Source organism: Copadichromis virginalis, linkage group LG23 (genome assembly GCF_057382275.1).
Source record: "Copadichromis virginalis isolate Kocher_CV1m ecotype Utaka linkage group LG23, C_Virginalis_male_GT1.1, whole genome shotgun sequence".
Classification (NCBI taxonomy): Eukaryota; Metazoa; Chordata; class Actinopteri; order Cichliformes; family Cichlidae; genus Copadichromis; species Copadichromis virginalis.
This window is the reverse complement of record NC_140639.1, coordinates 30,996,713-31,023,687: the sequence shown is the minus strand read 5'-3', so window position 1 is coordinate 31,023,687 and position 26,975 is coordinate 30,996,713. Positions and strand designations below refer to the sequence as shown.

The 26,975-nt window shown below is 40.0% G+C and overlaps 1 protein-coding gene and 2 long non-coding RNA genes across 3 annotated transcripts; 1 reads left to right on the top strand and 2 right to left on the bottom strand.

The window, feature by feature from the left end:
• Positions 1 to 2,897: 2,897 nt before the first annotated feature.
• Positions 2,898 to 6,168, bottom strand: LOC146681369 (uncharacterized). The gene is made up of 3 exons (XR_014918259.1): positions 5,851 to 6,168; positions 3,646 to 3,759; positions 2,898 to 3,427 (listed from the first exon to the last, which is right to left on the bottom strand). It is a non-coding gene; the product is annotated as an uncharacterized LOC146681369 (long non-coding RNA).
• Positions 6,169 to 11,792: 5,624 nt separating this feature from the next.
• On the bottom strand, positions 11,793 to 17,236 carry LOC146681368 (uncharacterized). The gene is made up of 6 exons (XM_085448607.1): positions 17,142 to 17,236; positions 16,962 to 17,003; positions 13,218 to 13,259; positions 13,015 to 13,140; positions 12,906 to 12,940; positions 11,793 to 12,823 (listed from the first exon to the last, which is right to left on the bottom strand). Exons 1-6 carry the CDS (start codon positions 17,170 to 17,172, stop codon positions 12,722 to 12,724), a joined length of 378 nt encoding a protein of 125 aa, XP_085304733.1. The 5' UTR covers positions 17,173 to 17,236; the 3' UTR covers positions 11,793 to 12,721.
• Positions 17,237 to 23,594: 6,358 nt separating this feature from the next.
• Positions 23,595 to 25,648, top strand: LOC146681367 (uncharacterized). The gene is made up of 3 exons (XR_014918079.1): positions 23,595 to 24,433; positions 24,528 to 24,646; positions 24,736 to 25,648. It is a non-coding gene; the product is annotated as an uncharacterized LOC146681367 (long non-coding RNA).
• Positions 25,649 to 26,975: the final 1,327 nt, after the last annotated feature.

Below are 26,975 nucleotides of genomic sequence, written 5' to 3'. Positions count from 1 at the left end.
GCGTTTATATTTTTGTTGAGTGTAGTATCTGAAACTAGGGCCAAACATTTAGCCAAGGTTTCTGCTTTTTAAAATAGCCATCTTTCATAAGCTGCACTAACTATCACACATAGCATTCTGTGATAATGGCTTTACTATTAGCCTGCAAATTATACTAGTAACAATTTTTGTTTCCTACAAAGTTTGGTTTGTGCAGACTAGTGATGGGTCGTTCGCGAACGAAATGGCTCTTAGAGCCGACTCTTTGAAGTGAACAACGCCAGCCGGCTGTGAGGTTTTTTTTTCTTTCTCTCACCCTCTCTCTCGCCCTTTTTTCCGCTAAACTCCACACACGCGGCCTGTACTTTGCGCAGGCCAGAGGGGGGAAGGGGCGTTAGTTACACTCGCAGTAGCACAGGAACAGAGCCAGAGAGAAAGAGAGCGAGGGACAACAACGTCACATTAGAAAAGTATAGTAATCATCCACTATTTTCAGTTGCAAATGATAAAGGATTCAGAAATCATGCAGGCCCATATGACAGAGAATGTGCATCTTCTTTTTGTTTTAATATTTAAATTTATATTTAATTGTGTTGTGGTTTGCAGTGTTTTGTGTTGTTTCACATTATTTGTTTAAAAGGAAAAAGCTGAAAATTTAAATAGTTAAAAGTTTAAAATGTAAATAGTTGTTTTTTGTATTATAAGATTTATTTATTACATTTTATGTGGAGTGAATAAATAAATTATATTTATGGTGGCCCTTAGAGACAAAGCACGTACAAACTCCAAAACACGTACAAACTCCAAAACACGTACAAACTCCAAAACGCGTAAAAACTCAGACGCACTTACAAACCTCGAAGCATGTACAAACTCCAAAACACATAAAAACTCACAAGCACGTACAAACTCCAAAACATGTAAAAACTCAGAAGCACGTACAAAAGACAACAGAAGTGCTCCAGGATGCTAGGGCGCAGTGTTGAGCTTTTGTTACCTAGTGGCTACACAAGCCAGGAAGTATCAACAACCGGATTTGGTGTGTGGTAGTAACGGGTAAATTAACTTTTTTTAAAAATTATTTGAATAAATATGAGTGCTTGTCTATAACTACACAAACAATACACACATGCTTTCAATTGTGTAATTTAAGTGATCTGGGTAGCTCTGTTTTGGAAGTTCAGCTAACGCTAGAAATGTGTTTTGGAGTTTGTATATGCTTTAGAGTTTGTACGTGCTTTGTCTCTAGGGGCCATATATAAACATATAAATAAAACCACTTTTTTTACATTAGTAATTCCTTTTCTGCATAATTTTATATTATTGTTAATGATAAATTAATTAAAGCAACAAAACAGCCTGAAGATCCGGTTCGGAGCCGAAAGAACCGGCTCTTTTTAGTGAGCCGAGCCGGATCTCTAAAAAGAGCTGGAAATCCCATCACTAGTGCAGACCTAGGGAAGAAGCATATCTTCCCTTTGATTTCACCTGCACAAGTGCCAAGGTAGGTCTCCCCTGCATAATTGGTTTTCCCTGCATCGGGAGCACGCGCTGGGCTCTTCAAATCACGGGCAAACAGTATCCCACATTCTTGATTTTTAGTTCACAAACACTTCTCATAATGACTAACTACTCCTGACATTTTTGAGATGTTAGCTCTTTATACAGTAAAGTTACAGTGGGATGCAAATTTGTCCCCCGGTTCAAATCATGGACAAACAGTATCCTACAGCTGTTTATGTTTTTAAACCCATTTTGCACAGAGAGGCATTCTTGGAAAAATGTATTGACAGCAATGTTGAATATTATTACACGGGGAAAAAATAACTACACGTAAAATAATTACACCGTGACACCTCTGTCTTTCTAAATGGAGGGACAGTAACTGCGTGTGTGTATGTAAGCGTGTAAAACTTGAAGATAGTCAGATTAACAGTATTTTGTCTCTATCTGCCATTCTGCAATTCATCTCATGTAAACAGTTTTTAAAAAATATCAATTTTCGTTGATTCAAAACGCTGTTTACATGTGGATGAAACAGCTGCGTTTTCAAAAATACCCGTGTAGGTGCGGACGTAGCGTAAAAGAGTTAGTATTTTATTTTATTACTACCTGTAATTTATTGCAGATTACTTGTATTTGCTTAATTGTTTACTAAATGTTTGAGGTGTGAAATAAACCGCAATGGAGCAAAATAGGGGTGTGTGTGGTTGGAGGATGTGTTTGTGCCCGTGCGGGGGGGGGGGGGCGAACATTTTTCTTGTAAAACAAAGGGGGGCCTAGCAAAAAAAGTTTGGGAACCACTGGGTTGGTGCAACATGGTAGTAACATTCCTTATTCTGATGCTTGATATTCTATGCTCAAAAACACTGGACCTGAGCATTGCTGTATTGTTACAAAAGAATGTTCTAAATATATTTCATCAACTTTTTAAAATGTTTCACAGTTATTATTACACCATTACCCCAACTGTGATAGAAAATTATGGGTGCAATCTGTAAAATACATCGTATTACTGTTTTATTACATTGCTGCAATGTTGCACAAGTGTCTCATTGCGGTTTGGTTAGTTTGTCACAATAGAGCGATGCTGCGACAATATCACCATCTGGTTATAATGGAAACTTTCCAAACTATGAGCTAATGCATTGCAGCCATTGTGCAACGTGTTGTAGTGTGGTTTATTTTAGACACATCAAAGTATTTTGTTATGTTGTTATTTAACAAGTAACTTTTGAAGTAAAATTTAGTTTTCTTAGTGCAATAACAGCTGTGGGATAATGAGTGGAAGGCTAACTTTATGAGTTACATCTTCCTTTTCTTTTTCTGTAAAACCATTGGAGCCGTTGTCTTCACATATGCTCATGTGGTGTGTGGTTCAATTCTACTTCCTGCTCCCAAATGCAAAGACACTCAAATAACAAAGAAGAAAAGCTTCTTTAATCATCAACGACAGAGAGCAGCGATGCAAACACACTAATTCAATCATAAATACAGTCAAAGGTCCTGTTTGCACAGGATGTGTGCAAAACTGTTACCTGTACAGGAAGCAAAACTATTACCTTTCCAATGTGTCATACACCACACACACGCACGTACACACATGCACACTTACGCACACACACATGCACCCGCAGTCTTTGCAGACTAAACAATAGTGGTTTCTCAAGTAGGAAATTTCACTTCTACAGTTTGATTTGATTTACAGGAATTCAAAAAATGCTAAACTGGGTACACGGTAACACACACCAGTGAGACGCCAGTAGATTTAAATAAGAAATTGTAGCAAGGCTTAGCTCACACATCAGTAAAATATGCTGATTATAATAAATTGAGCTTTACAGACTGATTTTAGAGCATTTCAGACATGAGGATCGTCATCATACATCGTTGTCATAGATATGAGTGTAGAGCTCCTGACTTGGTTTTGTTGTCTTCCTCGGTTTTCCTGGATAACACAGATGAAAGGAAGTCAGTTCATCTTCTCAGGATCATGATAGTGAATGTGCATAGCATGACATAAGTATTAACTTTATGTGCAATTTTAATTAATTAATTAATTGGGGGGGGGGTTTGTTTTGGGTTTTTTTTTACTATTTTTCGGTTTAAACTTTATCCTTTCAGCAACACAACCAGTTCCTCTATGTACAAACCCAAACATCTCACCTTTGCAACCTTGCTTCGATGTAACACATATTAATATTACTACGGTGACAAATACCACACTCCCAACAACACGGTATATGACTGGCCAGAAAGTGTCAGCAGAAGTTGTATTCACTGCAAGAAATCAGAGGACAATTGATGTAGCATCAAAGAAGCAGTGATATAAAAATTAGTGTGGGAAACATAATGTTCGCAAAACAAGGCAAACAAAATGGTAAACGGAAGTCTCTTACCTGGGCCCTATTTCAGGAAGCCGGTTTAGTGCAAACTCTGAGTAAGTATACCTTGAGTTAACGAAAACTCTGGGTTTTCGGTTTCACAAAGCGAGTTTAGATTAATTCTGAGTGAGTTATGACGACACACTCCGTGAAGCTAACCTGCCCCCTAGCAGGTTTACTTCAACTAACCCTGACCTTCTCCGCCTCTTTGTCGGAAACCTGACTGTAGGAAGTGTCAGACATGGCGTGTCCCTTCCTTGAAGAGCCAGTAGATGTTGAAGCCCAAATTCTCCGCAGAGCTCTCCGCCGGGAGAGAGTGATCAGAGCGCGTTTGGACATTTTATCATTTCCTGATGATTTCCTGTGTGAACGTTACCGTTTTTCAGCACAATCTACAATTTATTTGAATAACATCCTCAGGCCTAATATTGCTCATGTGACACATCGTGGACATCCTCTCAGTTCTGTACATATTATTTGTATTGCACTTCGTTTTTTTGCAAACTGGAGCTTTCTGTATAATATTGGTGACGCTGAGCACGTTTCCAAGGCTACCGTCTGTCGGGCAGTCAGGAATGTTACAGTTGCACTGAAACGTCTCCTGTACTCGTTTGTGGTGTTCCCCGGTCATAGACCCACAAGATTTATCAAAGAGGGATTCCACAAAATTGCAGGTAGCAGGATGAACAAAACTTAATTCATGATGTGGTGATACTTGAACTACTACTTAAATTTTACATTTATTTTCACGGTTCCCAGGCGTGATTGGCTGTATAGATGGCACTCACATTCCAATCATTGCTCCTTCAGTAAATGAAGGAGACTATGTGAACAGGAAGTCTTTCCACAGCATTAATGTACAGGTACATAGTTCCCTGTAGCATTTCAAACTAACAAATTATTTCATTATTAGTAATGGATGCTAATTTATGTTCTCTGCACTGTGAAGATCATATGTGATGCTGCCAACATTATCACAAATGTGGAAGCCAAGTGGCCAGGCTCTGTGAGTGGTGGTGGTGGAGGACCCCCACCTGTTTTTCGGGCCTCCGCTTTTTTTCTAGTGGCCATAATGGGTCACATTTGAGCATACAGAGTAAGCAAATATGTACTTGTAATGCTCAGATAATTTCAATAAGTGCTTACAGAGGGGAAATTAATGTAGCCTCTAACTGCAATTGATTTACATCGGACAAACAGACCAAGCACTATGGCTCATAATACAATTACACCATACCTGTTTGGACTATATTTTTATATTTAATTTTTACTTGCTGCCAGGAACGTTTGTGGCCTGTTGGGTTGCACCTGCGCTCACATCACATCACAAAATAAAATGTATGAAATAAAAAATAAAATATAATAAAATAACGTGTTAAATGGGTGGAAATCCCTAGATCAATGTTTAAATTAACACTCACGCATTGACTCTGTCGGCTATGTTTTGCCATGCATGCTCCCTTTCTTTTGCAGCTGAGGCTGTGTTACTTTTTTTTCTATATACTGCCATCAGAATTTCGGCCTCAAGCGCTGTAAAATACATTGACCGCGCCTTCTTTCCCTCCGTCTCCATGGTGACTCGCTTAATCTGTGCTCCACTAATCAGGGCTTTATGTATCCTCGTGCGTGCGCTTAATTTGGGGTTAAAGCAACTCCGCGTTGATTGAACTAATTGTTATCAGCCTTTCTGAAACCGAATATTCCGAGTTGGACAGTTCGGGGTTACTCAACCCTGAGTATCGTTTTTCACTCTGAGTTTTCTAAACCGGCTTCCTGAAATAGGGCCCTGGTGCCAAAGTTGTCCACAAAGCTGTGGTGAGCTTCACATTATCTGAAAAAGATTTGAGCTGTTTGTTTTTCAGAAATCATATCATAAATCAGATTATCTGAGAATTAATGAGGGATGTTGAATGAATTATTCTGTAGCAGGAAAAAATAAAATCATGTAGTCATCATTTAGTCTTGATATGTATAAAGGATCACTCACCGTGGACATTGACAGTGATTGCATGACTCATACTCCCTCCACCATGACACTGATACTGACCAGAGTCACTTCTGAGAATGTTTTGGAAGATCAAATAGAAGATCCTTGCTGACTTGTTTAAAGGTTTCCACTCTGTTTTAATGTGATTGTCACTGCTGACATTGACGGGGACATCTGTTTTCTCAAGTTTATACCAGGTTACTGTTGGTAGTGAATCACTGCAAAAAATAACTGTGCAATTAATCCTAAGTTGATGTCCAAGTGAGGCATTATGAACTGTGTTGTGACGTACTCTAATTTCTGTAGAACAGTCAGAGTCATCACCTGCAGAAACAAGAACAACAAAATATAGATTAGGAAAGACTGAGCATATATTTACCTAAATTAAGTTTTTCTAAATCTATCTGAATTAGATCACAGAAAAAGCTTTATAGGTTTCCATGCTGCACCTGTGTCACTAAACAGTACAATCAGGTTAGAAAGTCAGTCTGTGGTGTATTTGTGGTTTGAGCACGTTGCTGCTCTGAATTGACTGAAACAAATTCTTTAAAAAAAAAAAAAAGAAACAAACAGATTTAAGCCTTTTAAACTTTGGAATATTAGAGTCTGACTGTTTTTAGGATTTGGAACTAAATGTTCACAAAGTGGTTAAATATAAGTTTCCTTTAATGAGTCCAGTCCTTCAGTACAGATTTGTTAAAAGAATCATCATCATTTTCAAAAAAGTTTTTTTTTTTTAAATTCAGATTTATATTGATTCAAGATTGGCACAGTATTGTGGTATTGTTGTTGCTACTATTAACATATCTGGAAAAAGTCTAAAAATCATTCACATGTTGAGCTAAAATCTACATCATAGCATCAAAGACCATTTCACAGCGTTTTGTCCTTCGTGTTGAGGCTTTTGGTAGACAGAGGGTGTGAGCGCTGCACGGTCAAGCCTTTTGGTGCACCTTAAGAATACTATAAAAAAAATACTAGACGCGTGCACTGAATTAACATTTAAGGTAAACAGTAAAGGATATTTACAATTTTGTAGCTGTTTTCTGCATTTTGCACCTGTAACAGTGCAAATATTAAACTCAGTAGGGTTCAGACTGAAATAGAGCCATTTAAAGTTAGTAAGAATCACTTACTCTGAGCATCCGGAGTGATAATGAGGACTGGGAAGATCAGCAAATAGAGGATGGTCCAGCACAAGTAATGTTTCATGGCAGACATTTAAGGAACCAGCTGTGTACTTGTGTAAAACCTGTATGTGCTCTGTATGTGACAGTGCATGATATATGGTTGACTTCACTTCCTGTTTCTGATTACAGGGGTCTTCGGATGCATAATAGTGTTACACCCAGTATGTACCTACCACAGCACCAACACACCTTGGTGTATTTTTCAGGTTTTTTTTTTTTTACTTTAGTGCTTTACACGAACACAGTATGAGAATAATTCATTATCATGATCTAGAAAAATCAGTATTATTTAATTGCACAAAATGACTAATATTACATCCTAAACTTCCAAATGAATCACTAAAACTACAGGAGCTCATCAGTCAACAATGTAGTTCTTTCTTCTTTCTTTTGTCCCTAGCCGGCGGTTGACAGGAGAGGTTGTCCACAAAGCCAATACATTGCTGTGTGTACCGTAGGGTTTCCATCTTGGTCAACAATGCATTTCCAGGCCAGGTGATCTCTGGCCTTGACCTTTGCAACTACATTAATGTAGTTGGAAAGTGAGTGGATAGCTGATATGGTACAGACAGTGTGTAAGACATTAAACGATAACTGTTATCAGAGGTGTGGTTTCACAACAGTACGGATGTCATGGATGTGCACTGACACCACTGAGACTAATTTTAGTAGCAGGTTAATAAACATTTGATAAACCAGTGAGCATTAATGGCAGGATGATTGTGTGCATAGCATTGGCTGAAAATAACAGCACCCACATTCTTGGTAATGAACTAACATGCCAACAGAACAATTGTGCAGCTGTTTAACATCATTTTGTAGCAACACTGGAGCTCTGCAGCACACAGGAATAAGGCCGATACAAAATTTTGGAAATAACAACAATTTGCAAAAGAAAAAACACACAAGCATTTTAGCAAATCAACAATTCAACAGAATGTCTTCTATTAGCGTGGATAATATTTTTTAACCTCCTGCAAAACCTATTTATTAATGCATTTTAGAAGTCCTTCATGCAGGTGGCGCATCTATGTAAATACATCTGTCAACTGAACTAGGGCGTAGAGCACAGGTGTCAAAGTCAGGTCCTCGGGGGCCGGTGTCCTGAAACTTTTCCATGGGTCCCTGCTGCCACACACCTGAATAAAATTAGTAGTTCATTAGCAAGTTTTTAAAGAACTTGAGTGTATGTTGAGGTGCCAATTCAGCCACTTGTTTCATGTTACAGCAGCTCATGACTAAATGAACATATTTTAACAAATGGCAGGATTGTAAAAGAGGCTATGAAATGTTAGCTATGTCCACACTAGCCTGGATAGATTTGAAAACGGCGTTTTCATCTGAAAATGCTCCGCGTCCACATTCAGTCGTTTTCACAGAGTTGTGCGTCCACATTGAAAGGGCCCAAAACGCTTACGTTCAAGTCCTACACATGAGCAAAAGCGAGTGAGAATTAAAGAATTTGAAGAAAAGCTATCTGGAGCATGTACAAACTGATATTAATCTTTTTGTAGGGCTGTCAGAATTGAGAGCAATCAAAACAACTGCTGTACAATGCCCTCTGTGTTTAATTGGTCACATGACTGCATCACATGACTAAAATGTGTCAACATTTTAGAAAGTCTGCCTTTTTGATTGTCCACACTGCGACGGGACAGCTCCGTTTTGAAATCTATGTGTTTTTGAAAGCATTTTCAAAACGCTGTGTTTTTCCTTGGGGAAAACGCCATCGCAGTGTGGACGGGAGGCCAAACCGAAGAGAGAAAACAAAGCGTTTTCAAAGGAAAACGCATTAGACGTAGCCGTTATCCAGTGACCGTAAAAGTACTAAAGAAATTTTGTCTGCTATTGCCAGTGTACTTGGTGCAAATATTGTGGCAAGGAGAATGTCTGCAATGTCTGCAGATGCATTATAACAGCTGGAATTGGACATGCATAGGTGCAAATCATTTTTAATTCAGTGTGCGGAGTCAGCTGGCTGTTGTCAATCAGATGGTGTTTGGTGACTTTTTTACTTCAACTGAAAACTACAGGCAGAGCAGCAGATATTTACAATTACTGAAAGACTACTTTGCAAAACAAAGAAAAAATGCCTGTTGAAAAGCTTGTGTCTGTGACAACTGCTGTGGCAGGTTGTTACTCAGGAGTTTAGTTTCTAAACTGTCATTGCATCACTTACCAACAGGCTATACCCATATGGAAAAGATATATATAAATCTTATAAAGTTTGTATCTGTCTTGGGTGAAACTTGTATGAAAAGCATATAAGTATGAAAACAGATATAAAATCCCTTGAAAAATTATATAATGAAACTTGTATGTTTTGGATACTTACTAAAACAATATATGAAAGTAAAGTACTTTCATGAGTGATTTACTCATGAAAGTACTTTACTTTCATGAGTAAATCATGTAAGCCTTATATGATTTACTCATGAAAGTGGCCACTTTAATGAGTAATCACATATAAGTTTTTACTATTTCTTTTCCATATGGGTATGCCCAAAAGTTATGGAATTTGACCATGTCGTGCTGCCTGTTGTTAATAATGTTAATGTCATCAGCTCCATTCGGGCAAAGGCAAAGCAACACCGAAGCTTCAGGTTGTTACTGGAGGAACGCTCTGCCGAGTATGGGGATGTCCTCCTCTATACTGAAGTCAGATGGTTAAGTCGAGGTAAGATACCAAAGTGCTTTCTTTCATTCATCTGGAAAATGAGGGAGGAGGATACCACACTATAATCTGATGAAGGGTTGCTTCTTGATCTTGCTTCCCTGACAGTTGTAACCTACAGTTACAAGGCAGAGATTAAAAAAAAAAACTCTTGAGAAGTGAAACAGGGATATGAATGAATAAGTAATATCTTTGTATCTGCACTGTTTTAATTTAGTGTGAGATACATGTCTTTGCAGTGTATACAGACATACAACATGCACTTGGTGCAGTGTCCCTGTGTCTACCCAGCTGACTCAGTGAGGCTACATGTTTTTTTGTTTTGATTTTGTTCCTGCTCTCACTCTTCCTCCCTATTCCTCTGTCTCCTGACTGCCTGGGCAGAGCTCATCTCAGGCTCCCGCCATTGGCCTACGCACCTGGCTGTAATCACACACCTGAGGCTCATTACCTGGCAGTCTACGGTCTCATCACTGGACCGTTACTGACTCTCATTAGCAACAGGGCTACTAGCACTAGGTTAAAAGTAGTCAAAAAAGGCCAATTATATTTTGGACCTCAGAGGGGTAACCCAACAAATCATGAAAAACTAGGTTTAACCTTTTGTTCACGACAGTGTAAATTTAAGCATGTAACAATTAGATTTTTTTCTAACAAAAAACAGTTCAACTTAAATTAGACTTGTGTTTGTAAATGAACCACCCCGTGGTTTGTAGCTTTCTGGATTTTATAGTTACTGGGCTACATATTTATTTATTATACAGGCTATACAGTAGATTAAATCAGCATTCAAATGTGTTATTTAACTAAAGTGTTTAATTATGTGGGCTACAGAAATAATTAAGTTATAGACTATATTTATATGAAACGTGTATATTTACTGGATTTTAGTCATTTTAACCATATGTAACACCTGCATATGTGTTTTTAAAAAGGCTTTGATTTTGCCACCCCATTTGATTTCCATGCCATTCTCATGCCACCCTAAGAAAATTTCTTTAGATTCGCCCCTGGTTAGTGACACCCAGCTTAGTGAGTTCCCTGGTGTTCTTAGCGGTAATTCTCTCATTTCCCTGGACCTGCTCCTGTGTTTCCTGAATGACTGCGCTTGTGTCTTTGGAGTGAAGCCAGTTTGCGTGAGGAGATTCGGAGTGCGGAAATGGAGCGACTGAGCGAGGAAGTGGAGCGTGTGGAGTGAATGGAGTGAGGATCAAAGAGCAAGTGTGGAGAGTGTGTTTCTTCCCTCCATCTGCTGGGGATCCCTGGAGCCCTGTCTGTCCCCTCACGTTGTATATAGTTCACATGGTGCTTTGTGTAGATAAAGACTGTTTTCTGCTTTGATTCCAAGTCTTCGTAGGAGTCCATTCAGTCAGCCCTGACACTTGCAAGTGAACTAAATATTTTTTTGATGTGTTAATGCAAAATGTAAGTTGTGGACAACATCATTTTGTAAATATTCAGGACAAACAAGCTTTTTGGGTTGTTTGAGTTGAAATTAGGTATGAAATATTAGAAAGCATGAGTAGCTCTCGGGGGGGTTGGGGATCCCTGCCTTAGAGTATCTGTTGGTAAAGCTAAAAGCTAACCATTAAAACCAGCACACATGTTAACCCTTAATAAGATTTAAAAGAAACTTATCCAGCTGTTTCAAGGTGTTTAATATGAGGAGTGAATCAGATGCACACTTAATGTAACGGCTGCTGTTATTGTGTATATATATATTTATATTCCTTCATACATTCTTATATATTTCTATACTGTGTATTGTGTATTTTGTTGTACAGTTATTTTATTGTCAACTTTAATTTATATTTTTTATCTTATTCTTTCCCAGTTAAATTTACCCTTCATTCTAATTTGTGTTGTACAGTTATTTCATTTTTAACTTTTATTTTCATATTTTACTTTATTCCTTCCTAGTTAAATTTACCCTTTTTAATTTTCATATTTATTTCCTATCTTATTCATAGCCTTTTCTTTTTTTCTTTAGGTCACGAGCAGTTGTCTAAGCATTTCACTGCATATCGTACTGTGTATGACTGTGTATGTGACAAATCAAATTTGAATTTGAATTTGAATGCAAGCCATTTATTGTGGACTGAAAGCAGGTTGTACAAAACTTAAAACAAGTACAAAATAATAAAAATGGACAATGAACCAAAAACTAGAAAACATACTAAGGCTAACAATAGGATAGAACAGACACTGACAAAGGACAAGGAGAGAGAGCAACTTTATGTGCAAAGAAGGGCAATTAGGGGAAGTGGACAGATGGGGGGAGATGGGGATGATGAGACAGTTGAACAAAGTCAAAAGCAAAACTGAACACAACACATGCAAGACTAGCAAAATAAAACAGGAAGTAGGTAATTAAAGGAACATCTAACAATATGATGGAGAATAAACAAGATATGGACAAACATGGGGACGAAAAAAACTAAAATAAGGAACAGAAGACAGAAACTTCAAGAAAAAAAGCCTTAGGCTATATAACAAAATCAACAAGAAATAACTAATAGAGATTTTTTAAAAAATTGTTTAATTATATGACTAGAAGTCAGACAGAAAAAATAAAAATGACAGAAATTGAAAGTAGAAAAACTGAAAAGGCTGGATCGAAAACTCCAGGATTCTGACAAGCTAATGAAATAAACTGGGAAATTAGCCACAGAGACCAAAACCATTTTCTTGTACCATCCTGTAACCATGTTTATTTCTGCTGTAAACTTTGAGACCGCCTCAAGTGGACATTTAAAGAATTGCAGGCTTTGGCACTTGGACATCATTTTTCAGCCCTGGAGATGACTGCTTATGGTTTACAGGTTGCATTTTACACTTCAAGTAAATCTTTGCATCACCTGCTAATTGTACAGCTTGTGGTTGGGAGCAGCAAACACAACATAGCTGCTCTCCTCCTCGAGCAGGCATATTGCCCTCCTTGGTCAATATGCCTGTTCATCATATCTTGATAATGTCAGCTCATTGAGTTACGATGATGGTGTCCTTGTTACATCTCCGAGATCGCAGAGCAGAGGGTCTTCCTCTTTCCTCTTTCCAAGTGCTTGAAGATGACTTTTGAAAAGAATTGATCCACCAAGGGGATCTCCATCTGCTTTAAACATTCAAAAATGTTTGTGGGTTAACATTATTGATGGAAAAATGTGATAAGCTTGAAATATTTTATATCTTACCTGATTTTCAACTTGACTGTCTTTCTTTGGCTTCCCTGCAGGATGGACAGTTTACATGTTCAGTACGTCTGGTGATGTTTTATTTTGAAGAGGAGAGAGAACAGCTCACCTTTACAGCCTCGCATTGATATGACAGATATGATTATGACTATGATGACGAATGTGGTGATCCCAGCAGCAGAGTACACGTACAGCAACAAGGTTTCTGTATTGTCAGGAACAGAAGTCGTGCTGACTGCAAGAAAAACAGGTTTCAGTCAGTTTGGATTTAATAAAGCTACAACAACACAAATTATATAAAACCTTTCTTACCTCTGACATTATTCTGTGTAACAGTGGTAATTTCACCATGATCTGTAAAAACAAAACAGGGAAGCTGTCTGAGATCTGAACAACAGAAAAATATCATGAGATTCAGAAAAAGTCCACTGTTCAGGGGAAAAGTAATTTGCATGAACTCCAGCAGTTCAGCAAACTGTGAGTGAACCCGTCCTAACACAAAGGGAAACCTAAAGCCACGTGTATTCATTTCATGTCTCCCTTTTACTGTCAGATATTCCACTGCTCTTAAATACTGAGCTCACACTTTCTCCTGTAAAAAGAAAACCTTTAAGAGATGATTTTGCTTTTCACCCAGAAGCAGTTTAAAAAATAGCTGTCAGATGTTTGCTGTGAGAATATCAATGTAGTTCGGTCCACCACTGGCGCCCTCTGTTTTTCACCAGTGAGAGCAGTTTCACCCTGAGCACATGTGACAGATGTAAATGAGAGTCTGTGGAGATTATTCTGCCATTGTGGGGGGTCACACACACTGCTGAGCACTATTTTGAGTTGCTACAGTAACAGTTTTCCAAAATGGACTGAAGTCATAATTTTTGTCTGACTTTGAATTCGGTCTTTGTAGTGCATGCTGCACTGGTGTCCGCCAAGCAGTAAATTCACGTAAGTAAGTCATCTGTGGTGTGATGGCTGCAGTTACAGCCACACATATTGGGTAATATCCACCAAACATCACAGTGCTACAATCAGTGATGGGAATAATGGTGTTAAAAGTATTGGCATTACTAACACCATTACTTTTTTCAGTAACAAGTAATCTAACTAATTATTATTTCTATCGTTACAAGGCCATTATCATTACTAGCAGAAAATGCAGTCTGGATTTTTTTCAACACACGGATGGGTGAAGCTATCTTTGTCTTACCAGGAGCTAGAGGGGCGAAACAATTGTACAAGTGCTACTGCCTGGCTGAGGAAGAATAAAGTAGTCTGTAAACTGTAAACCAATCACATGACCAATTTAAGATGACATAGCAAGAAGATGCCATGTCAACCCAAGACAACCCCGAGTCTCTATTTTTGTGTTAAAAGTGGAAACTTCAAACTATGTACCAGTTTTTAAATGTTCGGTAACAGTAAAAATATTAAACTCAGCCATGAATAGAGAAACAACAGCCTGTTCAGACTGCAATGGAGACATTTAAAGACAATAAGGATCACTTACTCTGAGCATCCAGAGTGAGGATGAGGATTGTGAAGATCAGCAAATAGAGAATGGTCCTGCATGAGTAATGTTTCATAGCAGACACTTACAGTGGGGCAAAAAAGTATTTAGTCAGCCACCGATTGTGCAAGTTCCCCCACCTAAAATGATGACAGAGGTCAGTAATTTGCACCAGAGGTACACTTCAACTGTGAGAGACAGAATGTGAAAAAAAAAATCCATGAATCCACATGGTAGGATTTGTAAAGAATTTATTTGTAAATCAGGGTGGAAAATAAGTATTTGGTCAATAACAAAAATACAACTCAATACTTTGTAACATAACCTTTGTTGGCAATAACAGAGGTCAAACGTTTACTATAGGTCTTTACCAGGTTTGCACACACAGTAGCTGGTATTTTGGCCCATTCCTCCATGCAGATCTTCTCGAGAGCAGTGATTTTTTGGGGCTGTCGCCGAGCAACACAGACTTTCAACTCCCGCCACAGATTTTCTATGGGGTTGAGGTCTGGAGACTGGCTAGGCCACTCCAGGACTTTCAAATGCTTCTTACGGAGCCACTCCTTTGTTGCCCGGGCGGTGTGTTTTGGATCATTGTCATGTTGGAAGACCCAGCCTCGTTTCATCTTCAAAGTTCTCACTGATGGAAGGAGGTTTTCAGAATCAGAATCAGAATACTTTATTGATCCCTGGGGGAAATTATTTTTTGTTACAGTGCTCCATTTTAAACCAACATTAAGACAAGATTTTGGCTCAAAATCTCACGATACATGGCCCCATTCATTCTGTCCTTAACACGGATCAGTCGTCCTGTCCCCTTGGCAGAAAAACAGCCCCATAGCATGATGTTTCCACCCCCATGCTTCACAGTAGGTATGGTGTTCTTGGGATGCAACTCAGTATTCTTCTTCCTCCAAACACGACGAGTTGAGTTTATACCAAAAAGTTCTACTTTGGTTTCATCTGACCACATGACATTCTCCCAATCCTCTGCTGTATCATCCATGTGCTCTCTGGCAAACTTCAGACGGGCCTGGACATGCACTGGCTTCAGCAGCAGAACACGTCTGGCACTGCGGGATTTGATTCCCTGCCGTTGTAGTGTGTTACTGATGGTGACCTTTGTTACTTTGGTCCCAGCTCTCTGCAGGTTATTCACCAGGTCCCCCCGTGTGGTTCTGGGATCTTTGCTCACCGTTCTCATGATCATTTTGACCCCACGGGATGAGATCTTGCGTGGAGCCCCAGATCGAGGGAGATTATCAGTGGTCTTATATGTCTTCCATTTTCTGATGATTGCTCCCACAGTTGATTTTTTCACACCAAGCTGCTTGCCTAGTGTAGATTCACTCTTCCCAGTCTGGTGCAGGTCTACAATACTTTTCCTGGTGTCCTTCGAAAGCTCTTTGGTCTTGGCCATGGCGGAGTTTGGAGTCTGACTGTTTGAGGCTGTGGACAGGTGTCTTTTATACAGATGATGAGTTCAAACAGGTGCCATTCATACAGGTAACGAGTGGGGGACAGAAAAGCTTCTTACAGAAGACGTTACAGGTCTGTGAGAGCCAGAGATTTTCCTTGTTTGAGGTGACCAAATACTTATTTTCCACCCTAATTTACGAATAAATTCTTTACAAATCCTACCATGTGGATTCATGGATATTTTTTTCACATTCTGTCTCTCACAGTTGAAGTGTACCTCTGGTGCAAATTACTGACCTCTGTCATCATTTTAAGTGGGGGAACTTGCACAATCGGTGGCTGACTAAATACTTTTTTGCCCCACTGTAGTAAACCAGCTGCCTACATGTGTAAAGCCTGTATGTGCTCTGTAGAGACAGTGCATGGTATCTGGCTGACTTCATCACTTCCTGTTTCTGATTACAGGCGTCTTTGTTAATAGTGTTAGAGTTTGTGTTTTGGAGGCTGATACACTCAGTATATATCTACCACTTGAAACTTTGGGCATTGATGAGATTAAAACAAAAGTTGTTTGTTTGTTTTTTTCATTGCTTTAGAAGAAACACAGAATGAGAATAATTTGTTATAATATTTTAAACCTAACAGATATGGAGAATATTTAATGTTTTTTTAATCGCAAAAACAATTAATTTTACATTTTGCATTTCCAAATGAACCACAAAAATTTCAAGAGCTCATTAGTCATTCATGTAATCGGAAAGTGAGTGGATAGCTTGTTGCTGTACGTGATATGTACACATAGAGCAACAAGCCTTCTGTGTTGTCAGGAGCAGAAGTTGTGCTGACTGAAAGAAAAACAGTTTTCAGTCAGTTTGGATTTAATACAGCTACAACAACACACACTTAACGTAAAACCTTTCTTACCTCTGACATTATTCTGTGTAACAGTAATTTCACCATGATTTGTAAAAACAAAACAGAGTCGCTGTCTGAGGTCCGAACAGCACAAAAAATATCATGAGACTGAAAAAGACCACTGTGCAGTGTGAGTGAAGGTTTCTTAGAGAAGAATCCACACTCACCGTAGACATTGACAGTGATGGCATGATGGCATTATATAAAACCTTTCTTACCTGTGAGATTATTCTGTGTAATAGTGGTAATTTCAGCATGATCTGTAAAAAAAACAACAACAGAGAAGCTGTCTGAGGTCTGAACAACACAAAAATATCATGAGATTCAGAAAAAGTCCACTGTTCAGTGTGAGTGAAGGTTTCTTAGAGAATTATAATTGGTGAAAAATCCACACTCACCATAGACATTGACAGTGATGGCATGACCCATACTCCCTCCACCTTGACACTGATACTGACCAGAGTCATGTCTGAGAATGTTCTGGAAGATCAAATAGAAGCTCCATACTGATTTCTTTAAAGGTTTCCGCTCTGTTTTAATGTGACTGTCTCCGCTGACATTGACGGGGACAATAGCTTCCTCAACTTTATACCAGGTGACTGTTGTTGGTGAATCATTGCAAAAAAATACTGGGCAATTAATCCAAAGTTGTTGTCCAGCTGATGCATTATAAACTGTGTTGCGACGTACTCTAATTTCTGTAGAACAGTCAGAGTCACCTGCAGAAGAGAAATTATACCAAACACATGAAGAAGAACAATTAGAAATTAAGAAACGTTTGATGTTAATTTTAATTTAATTAAGAACATAAAACAATATATTACACAAGAGACTGATCAAAGGTGTTTAGACAATACATTTATATAAAGACTGTTTAATTGGACAAAACAAATAAATATATAAACAGAAATAAAAATTGTGCACATTCCTATAACCTTTCTAGAAAGATATTAAAAGTATAATGAATACTCACTGTACAAAAGAAAGAAAAAGTATAATTTGCAACAATAAGATCAAAAGAGAAGTAAACATGAGGTATGACAGACATCAAAAATGGAAAAAAAAAATCTAGAATAAAAAGTGTCACTGGGTGACATTTATTTGATGATGTCATGACAGGCTGTGTGGCAGGCAGGCAGCAGGAGTGGTGGACCGAAAATGCAGGACTCTTGGAGACGGGACTTAAATTCAAAACCCAGCTTTTTTGCTGGAAAAAACTCTCAATCAATTAAACTCACCAAAACAAAAACAAAATCCAAAACTCTACGGACTGAATTGGAACAGAGAACCTAAACAGGAGCCAATCACACAGCAGCTAGAGGGTAGCAACATTGATGACATGACAAAGAGTAAAGGAAAACACAGGGCTTATATACCCAGGGGAGTAATCAGGGAATGGGAAACAGGAGGGAGACACAGCTGGGAGGAATTAGGGCAAACGAGACAAAGAGACGTAAAAGTGAATTCACTGACATAAGTCATGGACTTTCAATGTAAAACAAGAAACAAGTAACAATGATGCAGACTGAACTAAATCTAGAATAATGATAGTGAACACAGCACAACTAAAGAATCAGAACATAAATCCTAGTACAGAAAAAAACACCAAAATATAAGAAAAAGAAAATGTTGGGTCAAAATGACCCAGAACTGTGACAGGAAAAGTAATTTGCATGAACTCCAGCAGTTCAGCAAACTGTGAGTGAACCCATCCTAACACAAAGGGAAACCTAAAGCCATGTGTATTAATTTAATGTCACTGCTCTTAAAAACTGAGCTCACACTCTCACTACAAGATCCACCAGCAGGTGTCACGGAGCCGTTTATCATATGACAGAAAAACTGGAAGTTTAAACTTCTGTGACAGCACGTATCATTACTGTCCTCTAGAAAACCTTTAAGAAATCATTTGCTTTTCATTTTGTACCAAATAATTTTATGTTGAGAAGAATAAGATAAACCCTGAGGATTCACAGTAGTTTAAAAAAGAGCTGTGAGATTTTTCCTGTGAGAATATCAGTATAGGCAGGTCCACCACTGATGTCCTGTGTTTTTCACAGATGGTTTGGTGGAGGGTCAGTGGTGGAAGGAACGATGACTAAATCTGGGAGTTAAATTCTTGCACCCACTATCAGATTCTACACTGGTGCAGTGGGTCCTGGGTTCCTCCTAGTCAACAACAGTACCCGGCCTTATGTGGCGAGAGTTTGCACATGAGAGGATGAAAGAATTTGCACCACTGACTGGCCTCCACACCAACCTGACATAAATCCAACAGAACAGCTGTGTAACATTATGTTTCAGTCCATCTTACACCACCAGGTTGCACCTAAGACTGTCCAGGGACTCAGTGATGGCCTGGTCCAGATCTGGGTGCAGATCCCCAGGACACCATTCCTTCCTCAGGAGCATGCCCCGATGGTGTCTGGCATACATTCAAACATGTGGGGGGTGGGGGTCACACAAACCGCTAAGCACTATTTTGAGTTGCTACAGTAACAGTTTGCCAAAATGGACTAGCCTGAAGTCATAATTTTTGTCTGACTTTGAATTCAGCCTTTGTAGGTCGATAATTTTCATCTCCAGTACAAAATGTGGCATCCTTGTTATTCCTAACACACTACCCAGTCCATAGTTTTCCCCATTGAGATTTGTTGCATTTTCAAAGTTTTCCTTTAATTTGTTTTTAGCTGTATAGTTTAGAAATGACTATGCACTCCAATCTTAACTAGTGCACAGAAAATGTTTCACAGGTTTGTGTCCACCACACAGTAAATTCAGGGAAGCAAGTCATCTGTGGCGCATCTGTGGTTTGACACTTTGCTGCTCTGGGGTCTGAGTTGGAACCAATTCTTTCTTTTAAAACAAGTTTCATGTTCAAATTTCTGAACGTTAAAGGCTGGGTATTTTTATGATTCGCTCAAAATGTACAAAAAGAGACTAAATATGAGGTGAAACAGCTGCATTGTGACGTTTAATGAGTTTCTGTTATGTCAGAAAAGTTGAGGAAAAAATATTCAGATTTTATATTGATTCAAGATTGGTACAGTAAGTGGATGGTATTGTTTTAGTAATTAAAAATGTATTTTATTAAAAGCGGGTGTGAATGTGAATGCAAATTGTTGCCTGTGTCTGTGTTAGCCCTGCGGCAGTCTGGCAACCTGTCCAGGGTGCACCCTGCCTCTCGCCCCAGGTCGGCAGGGTTCCAGCCCCCGCAACCCTGAAAAGGGATAAGCAGAAGCGAATAGATGGATGGATGAATATTAAAACATCCAGAAAACTTCTAAAGATCGTCCACATGTGTGAACTCAACTAAAATCTCCAGCATAGCATCAAAGACCATTTTACAGTGTCTTGTTTTGTCCTTCATGTTGAGGCTTTCTTTGAAGGCGGAAGGTTTGAAGGCTGCGCGGTCAAGCCTTTCAACGTGTCCTTTTCAATTACTATAAAAACTACTAGATGCCTGCTTTGGGTTTTTGTGTATAGCAAAAGATAAAGGATATTTTAAACCTTTTACAGCTGATTTCCACAATTTTCGATCTGTAACAGTAAAATTTTTAAACTCAGCCGTGAACAGAGAAGCAGACGTGTTCAGACTGAAATGGAGCTATTTAAAATGAATAAGAATCACTTACTCTGAGCATCCGGAGTGAGGATGAGGACTGTGAAGATCAGCAAATAAAGGATGGTCCTGCACAAGTAATGTTTCATGGCAGACATTTAAGTAACCAGCTGTCTACGTAGTTAAAACCTGTTTGTGCTCTGTATGTGACAGTACATTGTATGTGGTTGACTTCACTTCCTGCTTCTGATTACAGGGGTCTTTAGATGCATACTGGTGTTAAAGTTTGTGCTTTTGAGGCTGGTGCACCCAGTATATACCTAACACTGGCAACATTGGAGCAGCACACAGGAAAAACACACTGAGATAAAACCTTTAGTAAGAAAGTCCATTTGCAAGAGAAAAACACAAATCAAGAGACTGTCTTTTTCTGTCAGAGTGTTATTATTTTTGCTAATTTCTGGCTAACTCTATACTTATGCATTTTAAAAGTCCTTCATGCAGGTGGTGCATCTATATAAATACTTCTTTCACGTCTCAGTCTTTTGCATTTGTTGGCAACAATCACCTTACATCTTCATCTCTAGCTACACTGGCCATTGTGATCTCACCCACAGGTTTGAGGTCTGTTGTTTTGAATTCTTGACTTTTTGAAAGGTGCCGTTTTGTTGTTTGTTTGTTTGTTTATTTATGTATTTTTAACAGAGTGTGACCATATTCAGTTCACAGGATTAGGCAGACTAGCTCATTTAGTTAGGCTAGCTTGATTAGTAAAATGCTTATCCCTGTGACACTAGATAGCATGGTACCTTTAGCTAACTTAAAAAAAACATTCTTAAAATAAAAGGAACTTTCTGGAAAATCTGGACAGCATACTTCTTAGAGCAGGAGCCTCCAACATGTTGTTCCTTTTCAAATACATTTCAAAACTTGTGTAGTCAAATTTGATTGGTCAATCATCAAACCAACTTATATGTACGAGGAATCAAATTCATAGTTTTTCTATCAAATGATTATTTGACAATTAGGTGTCAAACAGTTGCAATGCTGTCAAACTTGATGAGTCAGTTTTGATGGGCAGTACGAAGAAGGTCAATGCCGCGACAGAGGCCTTGTTGAAAGTGGCAAATCACTCAATGAAGCACTAAAAGCCCTTCACTGATGGCAGGATTGTAAAGGAAACTATGACTGCATGGCTGAAACGTTATTAGGTGACTGGCAAGGAGTATGTCTGCACTGTCTGCAGATGCATTAAAACTGCCGGAATTGGACGTGCAGAGGCGCAAATCATTTTAAATTCAGTGTGCTGAGTCTGTCGACTCCAGTGATACAGCCCAGCTGGCTGTTTTCATTCAGATGATGTTTGGTGACTTTTTTACTTCCACTGAAAACTACAAGTAGAGGAGCAGATATTTACAACCACTGAAGGACTACTTTGTAGGAAAAAAAAGATCCCTGTTGAAAACCTGGTGTCTGTGAAAACTGATGGAGCACCTGCTGTGACTCAGGATTTAATTGGACCCGGACTTTCTTAAGTTTCTAAACTATCATTGCATCACTTACCAACAGGCTCTATGCCCATAAATGATGGAATTTGACCATGTCATGCTGCCTGTTGTTAATAATGTTAATGTCATCAGCTCCATTCGAGCAAAGGCAAAGCAACACCAAAGCTTCAAGTTGTTCCTGGAGGAACGCTCTGCCAAGTATAGGGATCTCCTCCTCCACACAGAATTAGACGGTTAAGTCGGGTTAGATACTGAAATGCTTTCTTTCATTGATCGGTGAAACCGAGGCTTTTATGGAAGTGAGGAAGGAGGATACCACACTATTATCTGATATTACCTGAGTTGCTGCTTGATCTTGGTTTCCTGACAGATGTGACTGAGAGAGAAAATTAACCGCCTGAACCTACAGATACAAGGCAAAGATAAAAACATATTTAGTGTGAATGCTTTTGAGAAATGAAACAAGCACATGTAACGAAATCATAATTGAATAAATAATATCTGTGTATTTGTAATTGCATTGTTTTGTTTTGACAGCATTGTTTTAATTTAGTAGTGCGAGATACATTTCTTTGTAGTGTATACAGACATAAAACATGCACTTGCAAGTGAACTAAATATTTTTGTGATGTTAATGCAACTTTTAAGTTGTGGATACCAACATTTTTGTAAATGTTCAGGAAAAACAAGCTTATTCGGTTGGTTTGTGTTGAAATGAAACATTTGAAAGGATGAGTAGCTCTCAGAGGGGAAAAAGGTTGGAGACCCCTACCTTAGAGTGTCTGCTGCTGAAGCTGAAAGCTAAACATTAAAAAACAGCACACACGTTAACCCTTAATAAGATTTAAAAGAAACTTATCCAAAAGCTGTTTCAAGGAGTTTAATGTTAGGAGTGAAGAGGCAGACTGAATGGAACTGAAAGCAAGTCATTTATTGTGAGCTGTACAAAACTTAAAACAAGTACAAAATAATAAAAATGAAAACAATAAACTTAATGAAACCAGAACCTAGAAAACATACTAAGGCTAGCAATACCAGGATAGAACAGACACTGACAAAGGACAAGAGAAGACAGCAGCTTTATATACAAAGAAGGGCAATTAGGGGAAGTGGAGACAGTTGAACAGAGTCAAAAGCAAAACTGAACACAACACATGCAAGACCAGCAAATTAAAGGAACATCTAACACTGTAAAGGAGAATAAACAAGATACGGGCAAACATGGGGACGAACAAAACCTGAAATATGCAAGAGAATACAAACAAGCTAAAACCATGGACAGAAGACAGAAACTACAAGTAAAAAGACCTGAGGCTACTGATTTAAAAAAAACTACAACAAAGAATAACTAATACATCTGCACAGCAGTGCTGATTTTCTAACACTGGAAAATAACTCAAAATGTTAGAAATATTCCAGTGTTAGAAAATCAGCACTGATCAGTGTTAGCCATTGTTAATCTTCAAAACTGACTAGGTTACTTTTAAACATATAACACTGTCAAAAGTGTTAATTTAACACTCAACAGTGTTTAACACTCAGAGGTGTGGGCCCATATAGACACTCTCCAGTGTTAATTTAACACTGGAGATTTTGCTGTGTGTGAAGGTTCTCAGTCATCCAGGTCATCGTAGTCAAAGGAGCTTGCAAAGAAAAGCGTCTGGACTTCTTTAAGTTACTTGAAGACGTTTCACCTCTCATCCGAGAAGCTTCTTCAGAACTAACCCTAACCCTAACCCTTCTTCAGAACTGACTGTGCACCCCATTTACCAAAATTACTAAAGTAATCTTAACTAGTGTTCAAATTTTTAAATATTAGAGGCTGGGTGTCTTTATGATTGGATCACAATGTTCAAAAAAAGAAGCTAAATATGAGGTGAAACAGCTACACTGTGACATTTCGTGAGATTCTGTAATGACAGAAAAGTTATAGAAAAAAATTATATTGATTCAAGATTAGCATAGTAAGTGGATGGTATTGTTTTAGTAATACTAACATATCCAGAAAACCTCTAAAGATCGTCCACATGTATGAACTCAACGAAAATCTCCAGCATAGCATCAAAGACCATTTCACTGCGTCTTGTTTTGTCCTTCATGTTGAGGCTTTCTTTGAAGGCGGAAGGTTTGAAGGCTGCGCGGTCAAGCCTTTCAGCATAACCTGTAAATTACTATGAAAAAATATTAGTTGCCTGCTTTGGATTATTGTGTATAGCAAAAGGTAAAGGATATTTTAAACCTTTTACAGCTGATTTCCACAATGTTTGAACTGTAACAGCAAAAATATTTAAACTCAGCCGTGAACAGAGAAACAAAGACGTGTTCAGACTGAAACAGAGCATTTAAAATGAATAAGAATCACTTAATCTCAGCATCTGAAGTGAGGATGAGGACTGTGAAGATCAGCGAATAAAGGATGGTCCTGCACGAGTATGTTAGGAGGTGGTGGGTAGGTGTACTGTTGTTGTTTGGGTTTTGTTTTCCTTTTGGTTATAGGTAGGCGAGGCGGGGCTTGATGGCATTCCAACACACCTGCGACGCATCGGACGTCATCAGTGAGCGCTTTTAGGGAGCAGAGTCACGGACGTCTGGTGTCGGAGTATTATCGCTGTCACAAGTGGTAACGAGTTAGCACAGGCTGCATCTGTTGATTTTACGCTGTGGAGCTGTATGTTTTAAAGGATCCACGTTTCGCCTACTTTTCTTTGTCTTAGCCTGTTCCATCGCCTGCCCGCCTACCTAGGATTTTGTGTTGGCTATTCTGGATCCGCGACGGAGTGCTACGTACCATCAGTCGGCGATCACCGCAGCGGCTGTGGTTTGGGGTGGTCAAGTAAGCTCTCCAACTCTCTCCGTCCACTTGTGTTTAACGTTCGGCTATCAACGGTATGCCATAAACCCTGTTTTGTTCCCTGTTGTCAGGTAGCTCCGGTGCGTCTGCTACCTACCTGTATGCTTCGGCTCCATCTCATCGCCTCGGTGTTTTCCTGCTGGCACATTTTTATTTATCACTGTATATAGCCCTTTCCCTTGTAAATATTCCCCCTTACTCGTGTATATAAAAACTTGCATCACAAACTATTCTGCGTCCGTGTGTGTTTCTGCCACGTAATCCATCTGTGTAATCCAGCTAACCTAACAGAATACTCCGACCATTTTTGATGGATTCGGCAGAACACACAGGTCCCGCGTCCGGCGATTTACTCCAGAAACACGAGGAGTCTTTGTCTAGTTTGTCTCGGCAGTTGGCGGCGTCCGAGCAATGGGCAGGCCGAGTTAATGAGACCCTGTCGGCCATTCAAGAGACTTTGGCTCGGCTAGTTCCTCCTACTGCTCCTGTTGTTCCTGCTCCCCCGCCCGTACCGTCTGCCTCACTGAGTGTGGGCTCTGTTCGTGACCCCGCTCCCCCGGCTCTGGTGCCTTTTACGGGAGAGTTGGGCCGTTGCGGGGGTTTTTTGATTCAGGTTTCTCTGCTTTTTCAGCGTTATCCCCAAGCGTTTTCCAATGATGCTGTTAAGATTTCTCATGTTATCGGTGCCCTTCGTGATCGTGCTTTGGACTGGGCCGAGGCTTATCTCGCTTTGCATCCCGTGGAGACTGTCACGTATGAGCAGTTTGTTCAGGATTTTAAGGCGGTTTTTCACCACCCCCTGCGCTCGGACGAGGCCGCGCGGCAACTGCACGGGCTCCGCCAAGGGGGCCGGTCGGTGGCGGAGTTTTCTATTGATTTCCGGGTTAAAGCCGCGGAGACGGGGTGGGGTGAGGACGCGTTGCGCGGGGCTTTCGTCATTGGATTGGACGATCGCATGAAGGATGAGCTCGCCACTCGTGACGAACCGGAGAGTTTCGAGGCTCTAGTTAATCTGGCTATTCCGGCGTCTGCCGCTGAGGAGCCTATGCAGTTGGGTCGTACACGGCTGACGCTGGAGGAGCGTCGGAGGCGGTTTGAGGGACGGTTGTGTTTGTATTGTGGCCAGTCGGGCCATTTTGTGTCCACCTGCCCGTTGCGGTCAAAAGGCGGTGTCCACCAGTAACTGTGGGGGTACTGGTGGGTGGCACTTCCTCTCTTTCCCAAATTCCCCGCATGCAACTTCCTGCTGTCGTTAATGCCGCGTCTGGCGCTTTCTCTACTAACGCGCTTTTGGATTCTGGCGCTGAGCAGAATTTTATTGACGGCGGTCTCACGAGGCGCCTCGGGATTAAGACTATACCCTTGCGGGTTCCCGTCTCTGTTGTGGCTCTCACCGGTCAGTTGCTGCCCTCCGTCACTCATGAGACTGAACCGGTTTCGTTGATTCTTTCTGGTAATCATCGTGAGGTTCTTCGTTTTTTTTGTTTTTTCCTCCCCGGAGTCTCCCATCGTTTTAGGTTATCCGTGGTTCGAGCGTCATAATCCTCATATCAATTGGTCCTCCCGTCGCATTGAGAGTTGGAGTAGCCACTGCTTGTCTCACTGTTTACAGTCTGCTCTTCCGCCTTCGCCTGTCTGCTCGTCTAAGCTGGCGCCCGAGGAGGTGGATCTTTCGTCTGTACCCGAACAATATCATGATCTGGGGGCGGTTTTCAGTAAACGCTGTGCGCTCTCGCTTCCCCCCCATCGCCCTTATGATTGTGGCATTGAACTGTTACCTGGAGCTCCTTTGCCCACCAGCCGGCTGTATAACCTCTCTGGTCCAGAGAAGGCAGCCATGGAGAGGTATATTACGGAGTCACTGGAGGCGGGCCTGATTCGTCCATCGTCTTCGCCGTTGGCGGCGGGTTTTTTCTTTGTGGATAAGAAGGATGGATCTCTCCGACCCTGCATTGATTTTCGGGGTCTTAATGACATTACTGTGAAGAACTAATATCCTCTTCCCCTGATCTCTTCTGCTTTTGAACCTTTACAGGACGCGGTCATTTTTACGAAGCTGGACCTTCGCAATGCGTACCATCTGGTGCGCATGCGCCAGGGAGATGAGTGGAAGTCGGCCTTTAACACTCACCGTGGTCATTACGAATACTTGGTAATGCCTTTTGGTCTGACGAATGCGCCGGCAGTGTTTCAGGCGTTGATTAATGATGTGCTTCGGGACTTTTTGAATCGGTGTGTGTTCGTTTATTTGGATGACATCCTTGTTTTTTTCGCGGTCGTTTGAGGACCATGTTCAGCAGGTGCGCAGCGT

Bases quoted from the DNA above. Each gene is read 5' to 3' on its own strand.
- LOC146681368 (XM_085448607.1), bottom strand. From the start codon at position 17,172: ATGGGTCATGCCATCACTGTCAATGTCTATG. The intron at 17,004-17,141 runs GTGAGTGTGGAT...TTTTTTTTACAG, and splicing joins CATCACTGTCAATGTCTATG to ATCATGCTGAAATTACCACT. The intron at 12,941-13,014 runs GTGAGCTGTTCT...TCCATCCTGCAG, and splicing joins ATCAATGCGAGGCTGTAAAG to GGAAGCCAAAGAAAGACAGT.